We start from the raw sequence: 16,954 nt of genomic DNA, 5'->3' as shown, positions 1-16,954 counted from the left end.
TAAATGTTTTCAATGCAAAGCATTTTATTCTCGTTCTTTTTTTTGTTTTGTATATATAGAATTTATGGAATATATAGTATTTATCTGTATACATATATATATATATAATTTGGTGTAAAATTATAAACGTACAATTAGATTAGTTATAAATTACACAAAACTTAAATATCTCTCACATTTTATAATAACTTGCAAACTCGTACTTGTTAGTGTTAAATTCTAAATGACTACCGGTTGGCTGAGGAGGCAGGTCCTCAAATGTGTAGGCTAGCAGAGCTCCGTTGTTATCCTGTGCGGCGTAGTTGAGATCATTGTGTGTTTCAATTACATTTCCGGTGTAGTCTTGTTGGGTGTATGTACAAGTGCTCTCGATGGCGTCCGCCTCCACGAAGCTGCTCCCGTTGAAGCCGATCTGCGGCGAGTTGGAGGTGGTCAGTATGCTGCAGTCGCTGTCCTCGGCGGCCGACGGGATCGGGTTGAAGTCGTCGTTCTGGAATGTGTGCCCACCATCCGGTCCGCCGTAGGGCAGGGTGCAGGTCATGGTCATGGTCACCGTCTGGGGCCGCACCACCTCGAACTCCACCTGGTGCGAGGAGTTGTCCCCGCCGCAGTCATCCGCAAAGCAGTCGTGGTTGTCAGGCACATATGGAGGTATTTGATGGCTGGCCGAGTGCAAGTTGGCATCGTTCACAATGTTGTCCTCGGAGTCGAACACGGGCTCGCTGAGGGAGCCATCCAGCAGGCTGGACTCCACCTTGAGGGTGTGCCCATCGTTGGAGGGATTCGCCTCCAGGTAGGGCAGATACCGCATCACCTCCATGGACATGTCCTCGCGGTTGATGGGGCTGATGTCGGAGATGCTGTCTATCAATCCTGCGGTGGGATCCGACTGGTTGTGGTGGCTCTGCGACGAGGAGTTGACCTCCAGCTGCGAGTCCTCGTTGCTGGGGAAGAAGAACTGTGGAAGGAATCTTTGGACCACGTCCGACAGATTATCCCGCGACTCCAGCGGACCCGAGCTCAGGTCTGAGTGTAGCTTTTCGTCGCAATCGGCATTGCTATTCGTGCTTAGAGGTAAATATTCAGATGATTGGTAGCTTAATAGATTATCGGCTGAGGGTAGTATAATATCCACGGTGTCGTGCTGCTCTGCAGACTCCCCCTTGACCTCGTACTTGGCCCTGGGGGTATCACCCGAGTCGTTCCTTAATCGTTTCGAAACGGAACCTGTTTGACATGTAGAGGTAGATCTTTTGCTTTTTCGACCGGCAGTGGTGGTTCCATTAATTGCAAGAGTGGACAGTGTGGTGTTGGGCGTGTCATTTTTAGCTTCGCAGCTGTCTGCGTCCTGATTCTGCTTCAGCGATCCCGGGGATCGCGTCTGCTTCTTCTGGGGCCTGTACTTGTAGTTGGGATACTCGATCATGTGCAGCTTCCGGAGCTTCTCGGCCTCGATGATGTACGGCTGCTTGTCGTCCTTGCTGAGGCGCTGCCATCGGCGGCCCAGCTCCTTGGAGATCTCGGCGTTGTGAAGGTCCGGCGTCCGCTCGCAGATCTTCCGCCGTTCCATCTGGCTCCACACCATGAAGGCATTCATAGGTCGCTTAATATGGCCGGGAGAATGTTTCTTGGTCTGCAAGAAAGGGAAAAGGGGTTGGTTAAGTACTCTTGCTTACAGGTAAGTTATAACTTGATATATTACTCAGTAAAAACAAGAACTAATTAAAAAACATTCGTCTATCTGTTTAGCAACTATGGTTTGTAAACAAAACATTTGAATAATAAAATTTAAATTTCTATATAGTATTTTAAAGTCTGTTAGCAGTGATAATAAATATATATTTAAAAAGATTCATCCCTTTACATACAACTATAAAACATGCTAAACAACCGTACTAACTCAGTTAATCATAATTGCGATGCAAATTAAATCCCAACCAGCTAAGCTAAAAGATATTGCTTCAATTATTACCCTAGGTAAGGGGTGAAAAGTACTTTACAATATTCCAGCCCAAGAAAACTGAGCAATATGTAACCCATACATATGCTTAAAATTACTTCCGGCAGTTCCCAGCCAACAAATTATTACACTCCCTTGTTTTCACAAATTATGGAACAACGAAATTTCCTTTACTTTTTAAAAACCGCAAATATGTAGGTAGATACGCTCCGGTAATTCGTTCATGCGAAAAACACATTCACCTATTATACTTTTGCGTATATAAATGTTCATTGCATATTAACGTATCACAGATAAAGAGTTAGGAAATAAAATTCACACCAGAGGTGTACAATATACGTATATAGTACGTCCATCTGAACGTTTGTGAGTTTGCGTCGACATATATGCATTTTGTGTACCGCCTTGTCTATGTCGGTATGTATTGCATTTGTGTCTGTACGAAAATACGTATTCGCAGCGTTTGAAGTTCAATGTCCCTCGCCAAGGTTAATAAAACGCTCCTAAAACGAAATATGGTTTGTGTTTGTATGTATTTAAATGTGTTTCTGTTTCGGTTGTTAAGATACACGGACAAGTGGCTCTGTACCGATGCCGAGCATGCATTAATTCGCATCTGCTTCCTGGTTTCCCGATCCCAAACAAAACCCTTCGATCTGGAATCTGGGATCTGAGATCCGGGATCTGGGATCTGGGAAGTCAAATTAGCAATCTCGGTAGGCCAGACCCATCAACATCATACCATTTGGAATAGGCAGAGGTTAGGGTTATAGAGGTATAGGTCATAGCAGCGGTGACGCGTCGCCTCGTTTGGCCAATGTGAATAACCGTTTTATTCTCGCCGCGAGAGACGGCAGAAACTACCTATTAATAGCGTTAACTTCGACCTTGCAGCAGTTCGTGTACCTCGCGAGTTCATCCACATCCACAGGCACAGCCACATCCGAAGTAGAGGCGATACCCTTGGCAGTACCGAGTTGAACTGAACTGAGTCGAAATGCGAAAAGCTGAGCGGGCTGAGTGGAGCAGACTTTCAGCTGAAACGGCGAGCGATGGTATATGGTATTGGGGCCGACGGGATGCGATGCTCCATCGGCCATTGCCTTTGCCATTGCCATTGCCGTTGCCGTTGCTGTTGCCTTTGCCCTCGCAACTCTGCTCCGAAACTCACTCTCAATGTCGCCGACATCGTCGTCGCCGTCGTCGTCGTCGTCAGTCAGACAGTTCAGTTCAAGTCTAATAAGCAGCCCGACTCTTGTAGACACAACACACTCATACCACACCATTCCAGGGCCCAAACAGACACACAGATACCGATTCCACAGGCCAGAAGTTGCAGACACCCGCATCCGTGGGATACAGATACAAATACAAGCACACTCGCACTTTGGGGAACAAGTAAAAGTGATGAAATGGGGCTGGGGCTGGGGCTTTCGATTTTAACCGTTCTTGCCGCACGCTTAGATCCTAAGGTCATCAGCTCGAATACTATATTAAATACATTTTTTGCAGTAAAGATAAACATGTAGCCGCAGAAGTCAACGACTTGGTACATATGTATTCAGTTCTCGGTTCTATATGTGCGAGTAATACGCAATTGAGTTTTCTGTTCGTGACGCCAAAGGCGAAAGGCGAAGCCATTGCCTCCTCCAACCATCCGCACTAATAACCGTAAAAAACAAACTGCTAAGCAAGGTCAATGCACCAAATGTGCTATGTGCGCGCATTTATATACAACACTTAACTTATTAGATAGGAGTCCGATGAGTGCACTGCTGGCCATATCCATACATTTGGGGCTCCTATGCCCAAATGTCTGGTAAACAAGGTGACGAATAGATGGCAAGATCGTAATAAGGAACTGGTGTTTCGACCAAAACATATCAGCATATATAGAATGATAAACAAATGAGTATCGGTCGGACACAGTTAAGCAGCGCAAATTATAGACGTTCTATCCGCCCGAGCAGCATATCCATCCGCACACTGGACTGGCACCAGATACATATCTACAATATACTTATATGCAAGCTCGACAAATAATGTGAGTCATCAGGGAAGCGAAACGCGAGTACGAGTACAACCGCCCCGTAAATGCACGGGGACAAAAACTGCACTTCCACGCGCTCCACGAATGTATCTATGGTCGGCAGCTCGGAATCATCGATGGCAGTGCTCCCGGGAGCCCAAAATAACCATCCATCAATATTTTCTGGTACTGGGTATTTCATCATAATAAGTCAGAAGTGAAGTTGAGCTTTTATGATCAAGCGCAAGTAAATACAAACGTACATTCGATTGCTAATCTACATGAATTGTTTTGCCGTGCTCTTGTATTTGTAAACAAAGAAAATAATCGCAAAAAAACTTGAATCTAATCTGGGGGAAATCTTATCAGTCAAACTTTTTGTTGACCTGTCCGGTCTGGAAAAAGTATTTGTGTGTGTGTACTCTATATGTGGGTCTCTCTGCCGAATATCAAGTACGTTTCGCCTTGACGAGACAGCTGTGGGTGGGGTGTTTATCTAAGTAGTGCCCATTAGAGCTGATAAGAAGTGCATCGCTGGCGTGAATTTCGCTTCGGTTGAATGGGCACACAGAGACGAGGGGACGGATCTTCCTATCGAGACGAGATCAGGCCACAGGATAGGGGATTTGGAAGCAAAATGACGTGTCTCCCCAAATGCATCCCTGTCTGCACAGGGAGAAAACTAGACTAGATCTTCAATTTTGAAATATGTGATGATAGAAAGATATACCATAGGCATACATATGTTTTGGGTGTAACTCCGTGGTCGAAGAGCCCTACCTGAAACCTTCCGTCTACCTCAAGCTCAAAATCGGTATGACCCCCGAACTCGATCCGATTTTCCCTCAGTGTCGACAAGGCAGTGTTACTCACTCGAGTTGCATCCGAATACGGGGTGCTGGAGTTGACAGGAACCCGTGCAGATCCGAACACCAGGCTGGAATCGATGCCGTTCATGTTCAGTGTCATTTCATGGCCGCGGTGGCTCGGAGATCTTTCGCCGTCCATGTCCATATTGGATTGGTGTTGGTGTTGGTATTGGGATTGGGATTGGGCTTTGGGTTTGGGTGTGAGTGTGACTGTGACTGTGGGGGTTACGAGGTGGGAGTTGAGGGTGTGGGGGTTCGGGGCCTTCGGGGTTCTCGGTGCAGCTGCAGCAACAGGCGCGGAAGGCGAAGCCACAGCCGCTGGATGAGTAATAGCTGGCTGGCTTTGTGTGTTTTCTGTTTCGGGGGTTGACGCAGGCGGAGTGCGGGGTGTCTCCGGTTTTGGGGCTGGATTCCTTGGCTGGATACTCGCTGGATTCGCTGGGGTGGTTGCTGGAACCGTTGGCACTGTTCCGGGGCAAAAACTCAATGGTGGTTCGGTGGTGGCCTGATTGGGCTTAGCTATCATCTTTCAGTGCGTTTGGGTTTGGACTGGCCTGTGCATATGCATCTGCATCTCAATTTCGATCTCAATATCGGTGTCGATGATATCGGTATCTGTGTCCCAGGGCAGTTCTTCCGATTCCGATCCCCGCTTAAACATAGTCGCAGAAACAGAGGCAGTGGGGTTACCGATAAGGCGGAGGGTTCGGTTTCTCCAGGGCTTTATCACCAATTATATATGTATTTGTATTTATGTGCTATGTACCACACATGTACTATATATGCACTGTAGTCGCAGTCAGATCGGGCTGTTTCATTTGGCACACACTGATGCACATATGCGGTGCACGTGTGTGAGTGTGCACTAGGTATTGCTCCTCAAGGTGAAACTGGTTCCTCGTTATTTATTTATTTTTTTTTTTGCTTTTGGTTTTTTGTTTGCAATATTCCAAGACTCACGTTCGCTGCGTCCGTGTAATGAGCTTGTCTACTGGTGTGCGTGTCTCTCACTCTCACACTCGCACTGGTTAAATTTTATTAATTTATAAATGCACTGAAACTGAATTAAATAGATTGGCTCGCATTTATGTGCAGAGAGTTTACACACGTTTGTAACGATATATATGCATGTGCGGTGTACTTATGTGGTGGCTATGTATTTATGCTTGTGTGGTGGTCACTAATCACTAATACTGCTGCACTCGCGTTTTTGGCTGTGTTTGTTTGTTTTACGTGTTGATTTTGAAACAGCAAATATTTTGATAATGTTTGAAATCCAGCTGGTTCCGAATGTCTCTGGCCAATGGCAATGTTAATGTTATCACTTGACAATAAGATCGGTTTGGGTATCGTTTAATTGGTTATCTGTTATTGACTCGGAATCACAACGCGATTTATGCACACAGGTTATCAATTGCGTTACTAGATTTAGTTGGTTAGCGGGGTCTAGGGGTCTAGATTGCAGATTGCAGATTGTATATTGTATCTTGTATCTTGTAGCTTCACGGAGCCGCGCGAGACCAGGGCATTTCTTCTTGTCCTGGTCAATCTAAACTAAACATCGCCGCGAATCGAACTGAAACTCAACCGAACTGAAGAAGCAACGAAACTCTCGGCGCAACGCAAAGCAGCGCAGCGCAACGAAAAACGAAGCGATGAGATACGAGTTGGTTTTGGATTGGATTGAAGTGAAATGAAATGGACTGGGACTGGGACTGGAGTAAATTGAAGAAACGAAACGAACGACGCGAGCGAATAAACTACGCAAAAGATTTTACGTTTTTATTTTGTTGTATATTTGCGTACATATATTTGTGATTTTGTTGTACTTGTTTCTTATGCAGCCCCCATGTACTGCGATGTATGTAATTATGCATATATATCTGTATATACGCTTGCGTGTGTCTCTGTTGGGGTATCTGTTGCGGTGTGTGTGTGTGTTTGGTTCCCGACCAACGTCGATCGCTCACAGCTGTTCAAGTGAACTGACTGCAAAGTTTACGATTTGAGTCCCCAGCACGTAGATACAGATACATGCACCCATACCACCGTCAGATACATTCGCCTTCGGTGTGTGTGCGCGAGAGCGAGAGAGCGCAGGTTTCGTGCGAGAGCGAGTGAGAGTGTGTGTGTGCGAGGGCTCAGGAGCGGACTTGCAGTTAATGCGGGGTAAGAGGTGTTAATACCTATACCTATAAGTTAATTTTCATTAAGTAGTTATTACATTCCTCGCACTAAGAAGTAGTTCTTGGATATCCCCTGTTCCTATCCAAATCTTCTTAGCGCCCCTCTCACTGGCGCCACCTGCACTCCGCCCCTGGGTTTGTTGATATCAACTGTTGCAGTGCGCAGCCAGCTGGTGTGTGAGTAACTGAGCACGACATACATACAATCATCGGCTGCGACGCTTATGAATCAGCTGTTCCATGTGTATTAATCATATGGCTGTTTGATTAATCTGTACGTGTGTGCATGTACTGACGAGAATATATATAATAAGTATGTATGTGCGCATGAATATATCAATCTGGCTTCTGTTTATTTCAGACAATTCTGAACGCTTTCGAGTACGGAAAATCAGAATAATACATGGATACTATACGTATTCCCACACACAGATACTCACTATGCTGCCATGTACTACAAGATCTGATATAATATGCATAAAAATGGCATGCAGTTAAAGTCGTATACTTAAAAAAATACGCAGGAACATACAGATAACTATACATTTTCACAGATGCAAGTTCGATGTATATACATACTATTTATCTACAGAATGACGCAGCGGAACATGCACTTGCATTTTCATACAGTGTCAGGTATAAATATCGGTTAAAGAACAGTGTACATACGTGCATACGTATGTATGTATACACATACGGGTGTGCATGATTTAATTGTGCTCTGACACACGGAAGTAATCGCGTTGATCGTTGCGACCACAATATTTTATCTTAAGTTTTTGAGAAGCAATATTATAAAATACTACTTTCATTAGACTTTAACTTAAGGAAAACTGATGTATATATTAGCATTTTTAGTTTTGTGGTAATGGTTTAATAAATCGTTCTTTTCATCGATAATTCGTTAAATGTATTCATTTTTGATGAATCATTATGATAATCTTTCCTTCGAAACATAGATGAACTTAACATGGCTCGGAGGTTCTAGACGTCTACACGTAGACTAATCATCATTAAAGTTTTCCATCGATTTTATACATATCACTTTGAATTTAAATATTCTAAATTTTAAATCCCTGCAATTTTTTACAAACATTTTTCTTCAAAACTACCTTTCTAACTTTTAGGAAAATATTATGTAAACAAGGAAAATACCTGATATAAATGTCTCTAGTTTTTATTTGAAATATTTTTTAAACAGATTATTTTAAACAATTTCTTAAGTTTTTACCGCTATTGGCTAAGAATAAAAATTTGTACCAACATTGATTATTTCTTTGCTAAATGGAAACGAAGTCTGAGGTTGAGCTTATCGGAAGTTAATGCCTTTAAAACAAATTATATGTTTTGTTGTTTTTTTATTTATTAAAAAGAATATTTGTACATTTTTCATAAGAAATATTGATATTCATATACACCCTTTAAAGCCTGTTCCAAGACTTAAATTCGGACAATAACATTAGAAAAAGGTTTCAATATACTACTACTAGGCGTAGCCAATTTGATTCGAAAAATTTAAGGCAAGAGTTTTATGAAAACAACACAATCACAGTAACTGGCGAACCTTAATTCAAATCCAATTTTCACGTGGAGGTGCTTAGGTCAACATATTTTCAGTTTGTAAACTACTTTCGTACGAGACACTACTATTTGCTTAAACTAAAAACTGATAAAATTGTATACCATAAGTTTAATACAATTTTTCTCTATATAAAACAAATTTTTGTGAAAAGTTTTCTATTCGATAATATTTTTGACCAAAGAAACAAATTTTAAACATGGAGGAAACTCCTGACATGTTTTTCGGACACGAAGTATACTGTGATACTACGCAGGCTCCTCGGGGTGACGACTTGGTTAAGGTGTGCTTTAACAATTACGTGAGGGAGTATAGGAAGCGGTATCTCGAACAATACACGGAGGATCAAATACTTGAGGCAGCTACTGAGCAGTGGGAGAAGATGTCCCTTATCCATCAGTTCCAGTACTATTCGGTAAGTTACTAGTCTAACAGTATACACAACCGAAAGTTATATAACCCAAATAATGCTGAAGAATGGGCGGCTAATGTCAAACACTTTCTTCCCACAGAACGTAGAAGATCCTATGGATAGTACCGGTCCTGAACATATGATCAACATGGAGAACATGGAATTTGAGCGTAGTGCCCCAACAGATAAATGTTGCCCGAAAAAGAGGAAGCCCAAGTGTCGTAAACCCAAGAGATGTGGCGGCAAACCGAAGCCCAAGCTAACATGTCCCGTGAAGAGATCCAGCTGCGCCAAACCGTGCCCAAAAATGAAGCCAGTGTGTCCCAAGTCAAGGCCATCTTGTCCTACACGATCGTGTCCTAAACCATTGTGTCCTAAACCATCATGCCGCAAGCCATGTTCTCCTAAACCATGTTGTCCTAAGCCATCGTGTGCTAAGCCATCGTGTCCTAAACCATCGTGTCCTAAACCATCGTGTCAGAGGTAATCGCAGATTCCCAAGTCCTGGCCACTTTCCACATTTCGGCTCGTTCTAAAAAGGATATGTTTTATAAAAATATAAAAATGTGCTTTGATTTAAAAGTACTTAAACCCAGATATTGTGTTTTTATGGGTGGGGTAAATTGGGGTAGTTCAGTTATTCAAGGGGCTGTCCATATGTTGCCGATTTTTTAAAAACAACCCACAATCTCACATGATTACGCAATATATGGACAGCCCCTAATCGATTTTGTATGATACACCAAATATTATAGGTATAACATTTTCAAACAATAATTTCGATAAGCTGGAGAAGCCATTTTGAATCTGAAACATTTGTAGGGTGCGCGGGTGAATGTTCACAACGACACAACAGCCAAGGTGATTCAACGTCTGTTATCGATAAATTTTCAGCTCTCGTGAAAAAGTATGGAACTATTCTGGTATAAAACGTGTAAAACTCTGAATATTACTGTGCCTGGACTTTATATTTCGCTATATACGCTAGAAACGAAAGCAGAACTAGCCTACAACTGAAAAACAATAAATTTGAAACAGTCGGATGCACGATATACGTAACATTTCATCATATATGTGCGTTATTTCACTCCATATTACATTAGTTAATCGCAGTAATCATGGATAAGTCTGCCTCAAATTAAGCTGGCCACGATGCCACCCAAAGCCAAGTTCAAGAAAATGGCCATTCGCAAGGGATTCCCACCACAGCAAACGCAAACCTGTGTCTTTAAGTTTAGATGTCGAAATTTCACACCCTTATGGGCGCGCTGTTTGACCCCTTCCTCTTTGTTCTCCGCCTGATTGCGAACATGAGTTCCCCCATCTACGAGCAATATCGGTGCGGGCCGTCGCGTCCCCTTTCCGCTGGCTCCCGTTCCCTGTGGAAGCCAAACAAGGTGCACCAGGAGGCACCCGAGGTCAAACCGCTCGAAGTACCCGAGGATCTGCGAATCCCGCAACTACAGCCAGACCCCCTAGATCCGCTGGCCACCATGATGTCCTTTAAGCTGATGGCCATGGACGTGGTCAGCCAGATGCAGACCGCCCTGCAAAATTGTGTTAATGCCCAGAGTCCGCCCGTGGCCAAGATGGCGGGACTCGAGCTGGGCGCCTTGCGCCGCTGCGTGCCGTCCTCCTGCTACTTCTTCATCGACCTGCATCCGCATCACGGCTTCAAGGAAACCGCAGAGGAGGTCCCCACTAGTCAAGTGCCCAGTGACAGGAACAACAATGCAGGAAGCTCGGGAGGGTCGGCTGCCAAGAGCTCCTTGCAGCGGCAGCGGAGCATCTCTGAATGCAGCGAGGATAGCTTCATTTGCTTCGAGGACGACGCAGAGGAGGAGGATGAGGATAACGAGGAAGACGACGAAGAGGACGAGGATGATGATGACGACAGCAGCGTGCAGTTCGCGGCATGCGGCGAAGATGACGATGCCGAGGAGCTCAAGGCCTGCGAATGCAGCAATGACAGCTCGACTTCCGTCAAGAAGGTGGGTTTCCCATTTTCAACTTAAAAATGGCATTGCTAATCAATTAACAAATAATACTTACAGGTTCGATTCAACATGAAACCCGAAGTTCACGTGATGCTCGCCTGGGACTACGCTTATCGGGCTGCCAGGAAGAGCGAGTGGCAGGTGATGGCGCGGGATCGGGCTCGCTTTCAGCAAAGAATTAAGCGAATTTCACCGATTCTTAACGCCGTCCTGACCCCAGTCCATCGGGAAAACGTCTACCAAGCTCGATTCTTGCACGAGGACTAGCCTGTCTTCATACCTGATGTAACTTTTGATGTACAGATTACAGTTTAGAACGATTACAGCATTAAATTAAGCACAAGTTGTTTGCGTGTATAAAGTTAACGATTTAGCCACTGCGTTCGTGATTTATTTTATGAAGCCAAAAACTGTTTAACCCTGTAAAGTATATCAAAACCAAGTACACCTTTCTTCACCCTTAGTTTTAGAGCCCTAAGAAATTTGAATTTGTTGATAACGGGATAAGCATAAACAATAATGTAAAACTAAAAATAAAATAAGCATTAGACGTATCTCATGGTGTATTCTATTCTTCATGTTTCCTGCACAGAATCCTCAAGTCATTCACAAAAAATCAAGTTGAGGCAAAGACTTTGCAGTGTACGCGGGTGAAAGATAAGCCCTGAGTAGAAATAGATAAGACGACAGTTTGAAAAATTAACGTTCAACATGGAACAGTAAATTTTATAAACGTTATCATGTTTAATCATTTATTTATTTCATGATTTCTTCAGTCGTTTGCAACTTAATATTGATAATCTTCCGAATTTATTTCGCCAATTGATAAACTCCACCCGAAAATATCAGCTTGTGCTCTCTGACTTTGCGCTGCAAAAAGTGCTTTAGCTCGTCCTGAGTAAACTCCACTCCACCACTGTGAGAGGCAAACAATTTCAGCATCTGATGGATACGGTCTATTGGCATGGAGTCCAAGTTTGTGAGCATGCCAACAATATAGGACCAGAAAACCTAAGAAAAAAATAACATGTTAATATATCAAAGCGGAGTTTAGTACACTTACTTGAAGTTCTTCTTCCCTTTGATCACTTGCTGAAGCCATGGCCGATTCCAAATCCTCTTCGTCGGCTTCTGCGAGACTCATATCTTCGAACTGGGATTTCTCCGACTCCTTTTCCAACAGTGTAAATATTCCTGGTGTTGTTTCCGAAATCAACCCGTGATTTTGCCAAAAACTAAGACGCCGTCGCAGAGCGGAGGGTGGAACCTTTGTAATTGAACTCAGGTCCTCGATAGTCCATTCATCTGAAACATATTAATTCGACGTTGTATAACCGATCGGTCGGATTGTAGAATATAATTTCCTTACTCTTGTTTTGGAAATGGTATATGATGACCGCCAATGTGGGGCTCACAACCATTTCCATGGTTCGGTCCCCGATCTCGATTTCAATATTTACACGACCAGTCACAGTACGCCAGTTGAGCGTACGGTTTCCTTTGTAAGCCTCATAGGCCTTCGTGTACTTCTTGAACTCATTTTCGATCTCCTCAGGCAGTTGGAGACTTTCCTTATTGAATGACGGCCAAAACTGTGCAGAGACAATCAGTGAGGAGATGTCAAATAGCTGGTCTAGAATAAAAAAGGTTCCATTAAAACCAATCAAAATAATTTAAGATTAAAAGTAACCCACTTTCAGTACGGTTGCTATCGCTATGGATGTGCGCATTGATTCTTTTCGAGTCGGTAACGTCTTTCAACATCACCTCGCAGCTGTGTAATAGAGATTCCCCGAAGCGTATCTTCAGCAGTTCTAGATTTCGAATTTCCTTTTCGGAATTAAAATCTAGCTGAGCCAGCAGTCTATCTGCCATCAGATTGCGATACTCCGTCATAAACAGCTCCTTACTTCCGTATATATCAACCACCATTGATATAATGTCCGCCGACCTCATCTTCCGCGAGCTGTTGTACTGCATGATACTGGCATCTATTCCAAACGGATCTGGTTCCCAATTTTCCCAGTTGCTGAACTCATCGGTGGCAGAGTCCTTGCCCTCCTTAATGGACTCTCCCTTGGCGAGTTCCTCGGATAAGTCAGTGGGTCCCTCTTCAGTGAGCCCCGTCACTACACGTCGCACAGTGTCGTTTCGCTTCCGTAGGTAGTCCTTAATGGGAGCCGTTACCATTTCCAAGATAACTCCTGTATTGTCCAAATGACGAATAGCTTTAATCGCTGCCACATAACCGGTTAGTATATCCATGGTGTTGACTCCAGGATGCAGAATCCTTGCTTCCAGCGAGCTTCTAAGAGATTCAGTCAGGTAGACTCGCATATCAATTTTCTCCATGCAAATCTTCAAGTCATCTATAGCCGGAATTGAATCCGGATAGTCTGTTTTTCAATTTGCAAAAAACTTAGTACCGAGCATTTATGACTAGTTCCAAATATACATACCAATAATAATGCTGAAGAATTGGCCAATAACGCTCTGAGCAAATGTTTCGTACATAAAGTAAGTTAGTTTGACTTTAAAGGATTTGACAGACTCGGGAACTTCCGCATCGCTAATACTATCTTTGGATTTCCATTCTGTGAATATGTTTGTTAGCCAGGACATTATGACATCCGACAGCCACTGCAAAGGTTGTTTAAGTTCTTTAGTTCCAAGTTATCAATAGAGAGGCAATCCACTCACGGTTTCAAGCTGCTTAAGGTGACTCCTATCGAAAATGCCCATGCAAGTGTCGTTAATATGCTCCTTGATTTTAAGCTTAATAAGTGCTGTTAAGGCACTCCCAGTTAGACGATCTATCAGGTTCATCTCGAATAGCTTCATATTGGTCTTGTTGACCATTTCCGTCAACCTCTGGCAGCAGCACTGCTCCACATCGAAGTTGCACCCGACGCACAGGAGCTCATCGAACACATCTGAGTCTGAAAAGCAAAGCATGTAAGGATGGGAACTGATGGATAGTATCTGTATATAGTTCGTACCCACTGTGGCCAGGGCAAGATTTGAGGCTTTGGTGAAGAGCTTGAAGTGCACCCAATAGAAGGCCCCGACTACAACACTAAAAGTGGGAGGCAGTTGAGCCAGCAAGGAGTCCCTTAAGCTGTTCCTGATCCCATCCTCCTGCATTAACTTTACCGAATTCGGGACGGGTTTTCCCTCAGTTCCAATGAGCTGGATCAACCTGGGTTTAACCTGCATCAGGCTCAGGAAACCATCGTGCAGTTCGTTGATGGCATCTATGAACTGGGTGAAAAGTCGGTTCTTATCGGGCAGTGCTTCTATGGCCAGAGCTTGATCATCAATCCCGTTCTGCAATTCCGCCGGGACCAAGCCGGCATGAAAGTGTTTCCAAAACTTCGGCACCAGGACATTTCTAATAGTCGACTGGATTTCCAGATCAACTAGGGCAGCGAAGGTATCTATGCTTCCCAACATTTTCAGATGCTTTCGCACATTTTCGAATACCTTCTCCTCAACTGGATCACTGGAAACCGCATTCTAAAGAGGATGCTATGGCTATTAGAACACATCCTTATCAGTTTATCAAAGAAGTGAACCTACCGCTCCACCCAAGACTGGAAAAATCTTCAACACATCCGCCCACAGGACATCGAAGTCGCTCATTGTTTGTGTTTGATTACTTTTTGCAATACAAAAACATTTCTCAAATTGCTAAATCAAAATGCGAATGGTGATGACAGTGTTATTATCGATAGAGCGGTTTCTATAAAACGTATCGATAGACGATGGTTTCTTTATTAATCAGATACTATATATCTTAAAAAATTAAAACTAAAATATTTTCCATTTCAATTATGACATTGGGGTTTTATGTTTCCATGAAATCAAATCATTATATTCATCCAGTTCCCAACAAGGAGCGTACCCATTAAAGTTCCCCTAATGAGTTACCATATTCATCAGCCATCCCATAAATGCACAACAGTTTACTGCAATACTTTATATTAATGGATACGGGAAGGACAGTAGCCAAAAAGTAAAAAACAGCACGTTTAGAAATATATCTTCATGTTCTGGCACACACAAAACAGTTAGAATTAAAATTAAAATTGCATACGACTTATTTACATACATACAAATTGAGATTTAAGAGCCAGCGTAGATCTTGCGTAGGAATATTGTTAGATTGCGAATTTATTTAATTTTATTGTACTGTGTGCGTCACCCGACACACGCCGTGTTTTAGCCAATATGAATTGGATGCGGATGCCAGTGGCTAGCGACTTAAGGAGTATAACTAAGAATAGTTTCTATCGTATCTTCAAATGCGTCTGCTGGTGCTTTTTCAAGTGGTCGCTCCTCACGAATCGGCGACAGCACTGCGGGCAGGCGTAGGGCTTCTCGCCAGTGTGCGTTCGTATGTGCCGGTTGAGGTCGTCCTGCCGCTTGAACCGCTTCTCGCACTGCCGGCAGCGGAAGGGCCGATCCTGGACGAACTGGGGCATCCCGTAGGTGCCGGGACCGTCCGCCGGTGGTAACTGAGAGAGGGTATGTACAATTTCATCGACCGGCTCATATTTCACCTCGGGCTTGGCCTGGTCCAGGAAAGATGGCAGCTGGCTCTGGTTCTGGCCCTGACTCGGATGCTGGTGCTCCGGGGCCACGATCTGGTACTTGTCGCTGTGCTCTGGCCTTTCCAGTTTGATCTTCAGCGGCTTGTGGTGGCAGTCGACGGGCGGCTGGAGCTGATTCTGCTGCTGATGATGGTGGTGGTCCATGCTGGGCTCCCCGCAACCAACCATCGCGGCTATGAAGTGAAAGCCCGAGTCCGACTCCGACTGCGAATGCTTTTTCGAGGGCTTTAGTCGCATGCCGCCTCCGCCTCCGCTGGTCGGCAACGATTTCTTATGCGGGCTGCTCTTTAGCTGGCGGTCGTGGGTGGCCAGGTGCTTGGTGAGGTGGTCGCTGCGTGAGAACTTCTTGGTGCACTGGATGCACTCGAAGGGCTTCTCGCCGGTGTGCGTCCGCAGGTGCCTGTTGAGCTCGTCGGAGCGCGTGAATCCCTTGCCGCACTTTGGCTCGCTGCAGACGAAGGGCTTGATGCCCGTGTGCCAGGTGAGGTGGGACCGCAGGTGGGAGCTCTTGCCATAGCTCTTTGTACAGTTGTCGTACGGGCAGACGAACTTACGCTTGGGATCAGAGGAAGGGGGCGTGGCCATTAGCTTTACACTGGGCATTATCCGGATCTTGGAGTTGCCGTTGTCGCCGTAATGGGAATCCTCCTCCGGCTCAGTCTCAACTCCGTGGTGGGGCACGTTCTCCAGGTTCGCGTCGTCGTGCTTGAGCTCCTCGAAAATCGTGGTTGCCCGTATAATCATATCGGACGCCTGCTCGTGAATGTTTGCGCCGCCTAGCGTGGGAAACGCTGGTGGTGGTTTCATGGGTTCTATGGGCGTTGATGTCGTCAGCATTTGGGGTGTGGGCGTGTTGGGTATTACTTGTGACATTGCGCTTACGTTCGGGGTTCGCTGGCGGCTATCTAAAGTGTCTGGAATCGAAAATGGAGGGGCTGTAGAACCAGGTGTGCGCCACGGCCGCTCTTTAATTACCCAAATTGCGTTTATCCAAAACTACACTCCTGTACAGGAAACAGCATTCAGTGGGCGTCGGCCTCGGATTTATCAGTTTTGTGGTCCCTGCTCACCATATCCAGCGCGGAAAACAGTCTACATTAAATTCGGGTGCCCCGCGCACATTTTCCAATTGTTTTGGGTTAGCGCGAAAGCATATTCCAGCGGATTTACTTATTTTACTTTATTTTATTTATATACTGTAGTACATCTATTTAATTGCGATGAGATATATCGACTAGTCGATAACTGCAAATGATGCGAGTCTCTTGCGTGCGTGAGCGGAGCTATCGGTTGTCCGAATTAAAAAATA

General features: G+C 44.4%; 5 protein-coding genes and 1 long non-coding RNA gene across 7 annotated transcripts; 3 read left to right on the top strand and 3 right to left on the bottom strand.

The window, feature by feature from the left end:
• Window positions 1-2: 2 nt before the first annotated feature.
• LOC119549044 (putative transcription factor SOX-14) lies at window positions 3-6,833 on the bottom strand. Of its 2 annotated transcripts, XM_037856738.1 has the most exons (3): window positions 6,665-6,833; window positions 4,863-5,918; window positions 173-1,633 (listed from the first exon to the last, which is right to left on the bottom strand). In XM_037856738.1, the coding sequence occupies exons 2-3, from the start codon at window positions 5,382-5,384 to the stop codon at window positions 173-175; spliced, it is 1,983 nt and encodes a 660-aa protein (XP_037712666.1). In that variant the 5' UTR covers window positions 5,385-5,918; window positions 6,665-6,833. The 2 variants fall into 2 exon arrangements, with proteins under 2 accessions (XP_037712667.1, XP_037712666.1); XM_037856739.1 differs by lacking the exon at window positions 6,665-6,833 and having other exon boundaries at window positions 3-1,633; window positions 4,863-5,384.
• An 81-nt stretch (window positions 6,834-6,914) lies between these two features.
• Window positions 6,915-7,813, top strand: LOC119549049. Its single transcript, XR_005219378.1, has 3 exons — window positions 6,915-7,027; window positions 7,104-7,318; window positions 7,406-7,813. It is a non-coding gene; the product is annotated as an uncharacterized LOC119549049 (long non-coding RNA).
• An 844-nt stretch (window positions 7,814-8,657) lies between these two features.
• Window positions 8,658-9,617, top strand: LOC119550714 (histone-like protein 18C). The gene is made up of 2 exons (XM_037859595.1): window positions 8,658-9,038; window positions 9,136-9,617. The coding sequence occupies exons 1-2, from the start codon at window positions 8,823-8,825 to the stop codon at window positions 9,520-9,522; spliced, it is 603 nt and encodes a 200-aa protein (XP_037715523.1). The 5' UTR covers window positions 8,658-8,822; the 3' UTR covers window positions 9,523-9,617.
• Window positions 9,618-9,914: 297 nt separating this feature from the next.
• LOC119550749 (protein phosphatase 1 regulatory subunit 15A) lies at window positions 9,915-11,405 on the top strand. The gene is made up of 2 exons (XM_037859670.1): window positions 9,915-11,026; window positions 11,090-11,405. Exons 1-2 carry the CDS (start codon window positions 10,274-10,276, stop codon window positions 11,297-11,299), a joined length of 963 nt encoding a protein of 320 aa, XP_037715598.1. The 5' UTR covers window positions 9,915-10,273; the 3' UTR covers window positions 11,300-11,405.
• A 365-nt stretch (window positions 11,406-11,770) lies between these two features.
• Window positions 11,771-14,744, bottom strand: LOC119550748 (anaphase-promoting complex subunit 2). The gene is made up of 8 exons (XM_037859668.1): window positions 14,612-14,744; window positions 14,032-14,548; window positions 13,733-13,971; window positions 13,492-13,672; window positions 12,727-13,428; window positions 12,402-12,665; window positions 12,096-12,337; window positions 11,771-12,043 (listed from the first exon to the last, which is right to left on the bottom strand). The coding sequence occupies exons 1-8, from the start codon at window positions 14,672-14,674 to the stop codon at window positions 11,843-11,845; spliced, it is 2,409 nt and encodes an 802-aa protein (XP_037715596.1). The 5' UTR covers window positions 14,675-14,744; the 3' UTR covers window positions 11,771-11,842.
• A 443-nt stretch (window positions 14,745-15,187) lies between these two features.
• LOC119551668 (zinc finger protein Xfin) lies at window positions 15,188-16,882 on the bottom strand. Its single transcript, XM_037861121.1, has 2 exons — window positions 16,621-16,882; window positions 15,188-16,559 (listed from the first exon to the last, which is right to left on the bottom strand). Exon 2 carries the CDS (start codon window positions 16,516-16,518, stop codon window positions 15,322-15,324), a length of 1,197 nt encoding a protein of 398 aa, XP_037717049.1. The 5' UTR covers window positions 16,519-16,559; window positions 16,621-16,882; the 3' UTR covers window positions 15,188-15,321.
• Between the last annotated feature and the right edge of the window lie 72 nt (window positions 16,883-16,954).

This window comes from Drosophila subpulchrella, chromosome 2R, assembly GCF_014743375.2.
Source record: "Drosophila subpulchrella strain 33 F10 #4 breed RU33 chromosome 2R, RU_Dsub_v1.1 Primary Assembly, whole genome shotgun sequence".
NCBI lineage: Eukaryota > Metazoa > Arthropoda > Insecta > Diptera > Drosophilidae > Drosophila > Drosophila subpulchrella.
Note: the sequence above shows the minus strand (reverse complement) of the source record. Positions and strands in the feature narration are given on the sequence as shown.

Bases quoted from the DNA above. Each gene is read 5' to 3' on its own strand.
- LOC119549044 (XM_037856738.1), bottom strand. From the start codon at position 5,384: ATGATAGCTAAGCCCAATCAGGCCACCACCGAACCACCATTGAGTTTT. The intron at 1,634-4,862 runs GTGAGTAACACT...CCTTTCTTGCAG, and splicing joins CGTATTCGGATGCAACTCGA to ACCAAGAAACATTCTCCCGG.
- LOC119550714 (XM_037859595.1), top strand. From the start codon at position 8,823: ATGGAGGAAACTCCTGACATGTTTTTCGGACACGAAGTATACTGTGAT. The intron at 9,039-9,135 runs GTAAGTTACTAG...TTCTTCCCACAG, and splicing joins ATCAGTTCCAGTACTATTCG to AACGTAGAAGATCCTATGGA.
- LOC119550749 (XM_037859670.1), top strand. From the start codon at position 10,274: ATGTCGAAATTTCACACCCTTATGGGCGCGCTGTTTGACCCCTTCCTC. The intron at 11,027-11,089 runs GTGGGTTTCCCA...TAATACTTACAG, and splicing joins GCTCGACTTCCGTCAAGAAG to GTTCGATTCAACATGAAACC.
- LOC119550748 (XM_037859668.1), bottom strand. From the start codon at position 14,674: ATGAGCGACTTCGATGTCCTGTGGGCGGATGTGTTGAAGATTTTTCCA. The intron at 14,549-14,611 runs GTAGGTTCACTT...CATCCTCTTTAG, and splicing joins TTCCAGTCTTGGGTGGAGCG to AATGCGGTTTCCAGTGATCC. The intron at 13,673-13,732 runs GTGAGTGGATTG...CAACCTTTGCAG, and splicing joins ACCTTAAGCAGCTTGAAACC to TGGCTGTCGGATGTCATAAT.
- LOC119551668 (XM_037861121.1), bottom strand. From the start codon at position 16,518: ATGTCACAAGTAATACCCAACACGCCCACACCCCAAATGCTGACGACA.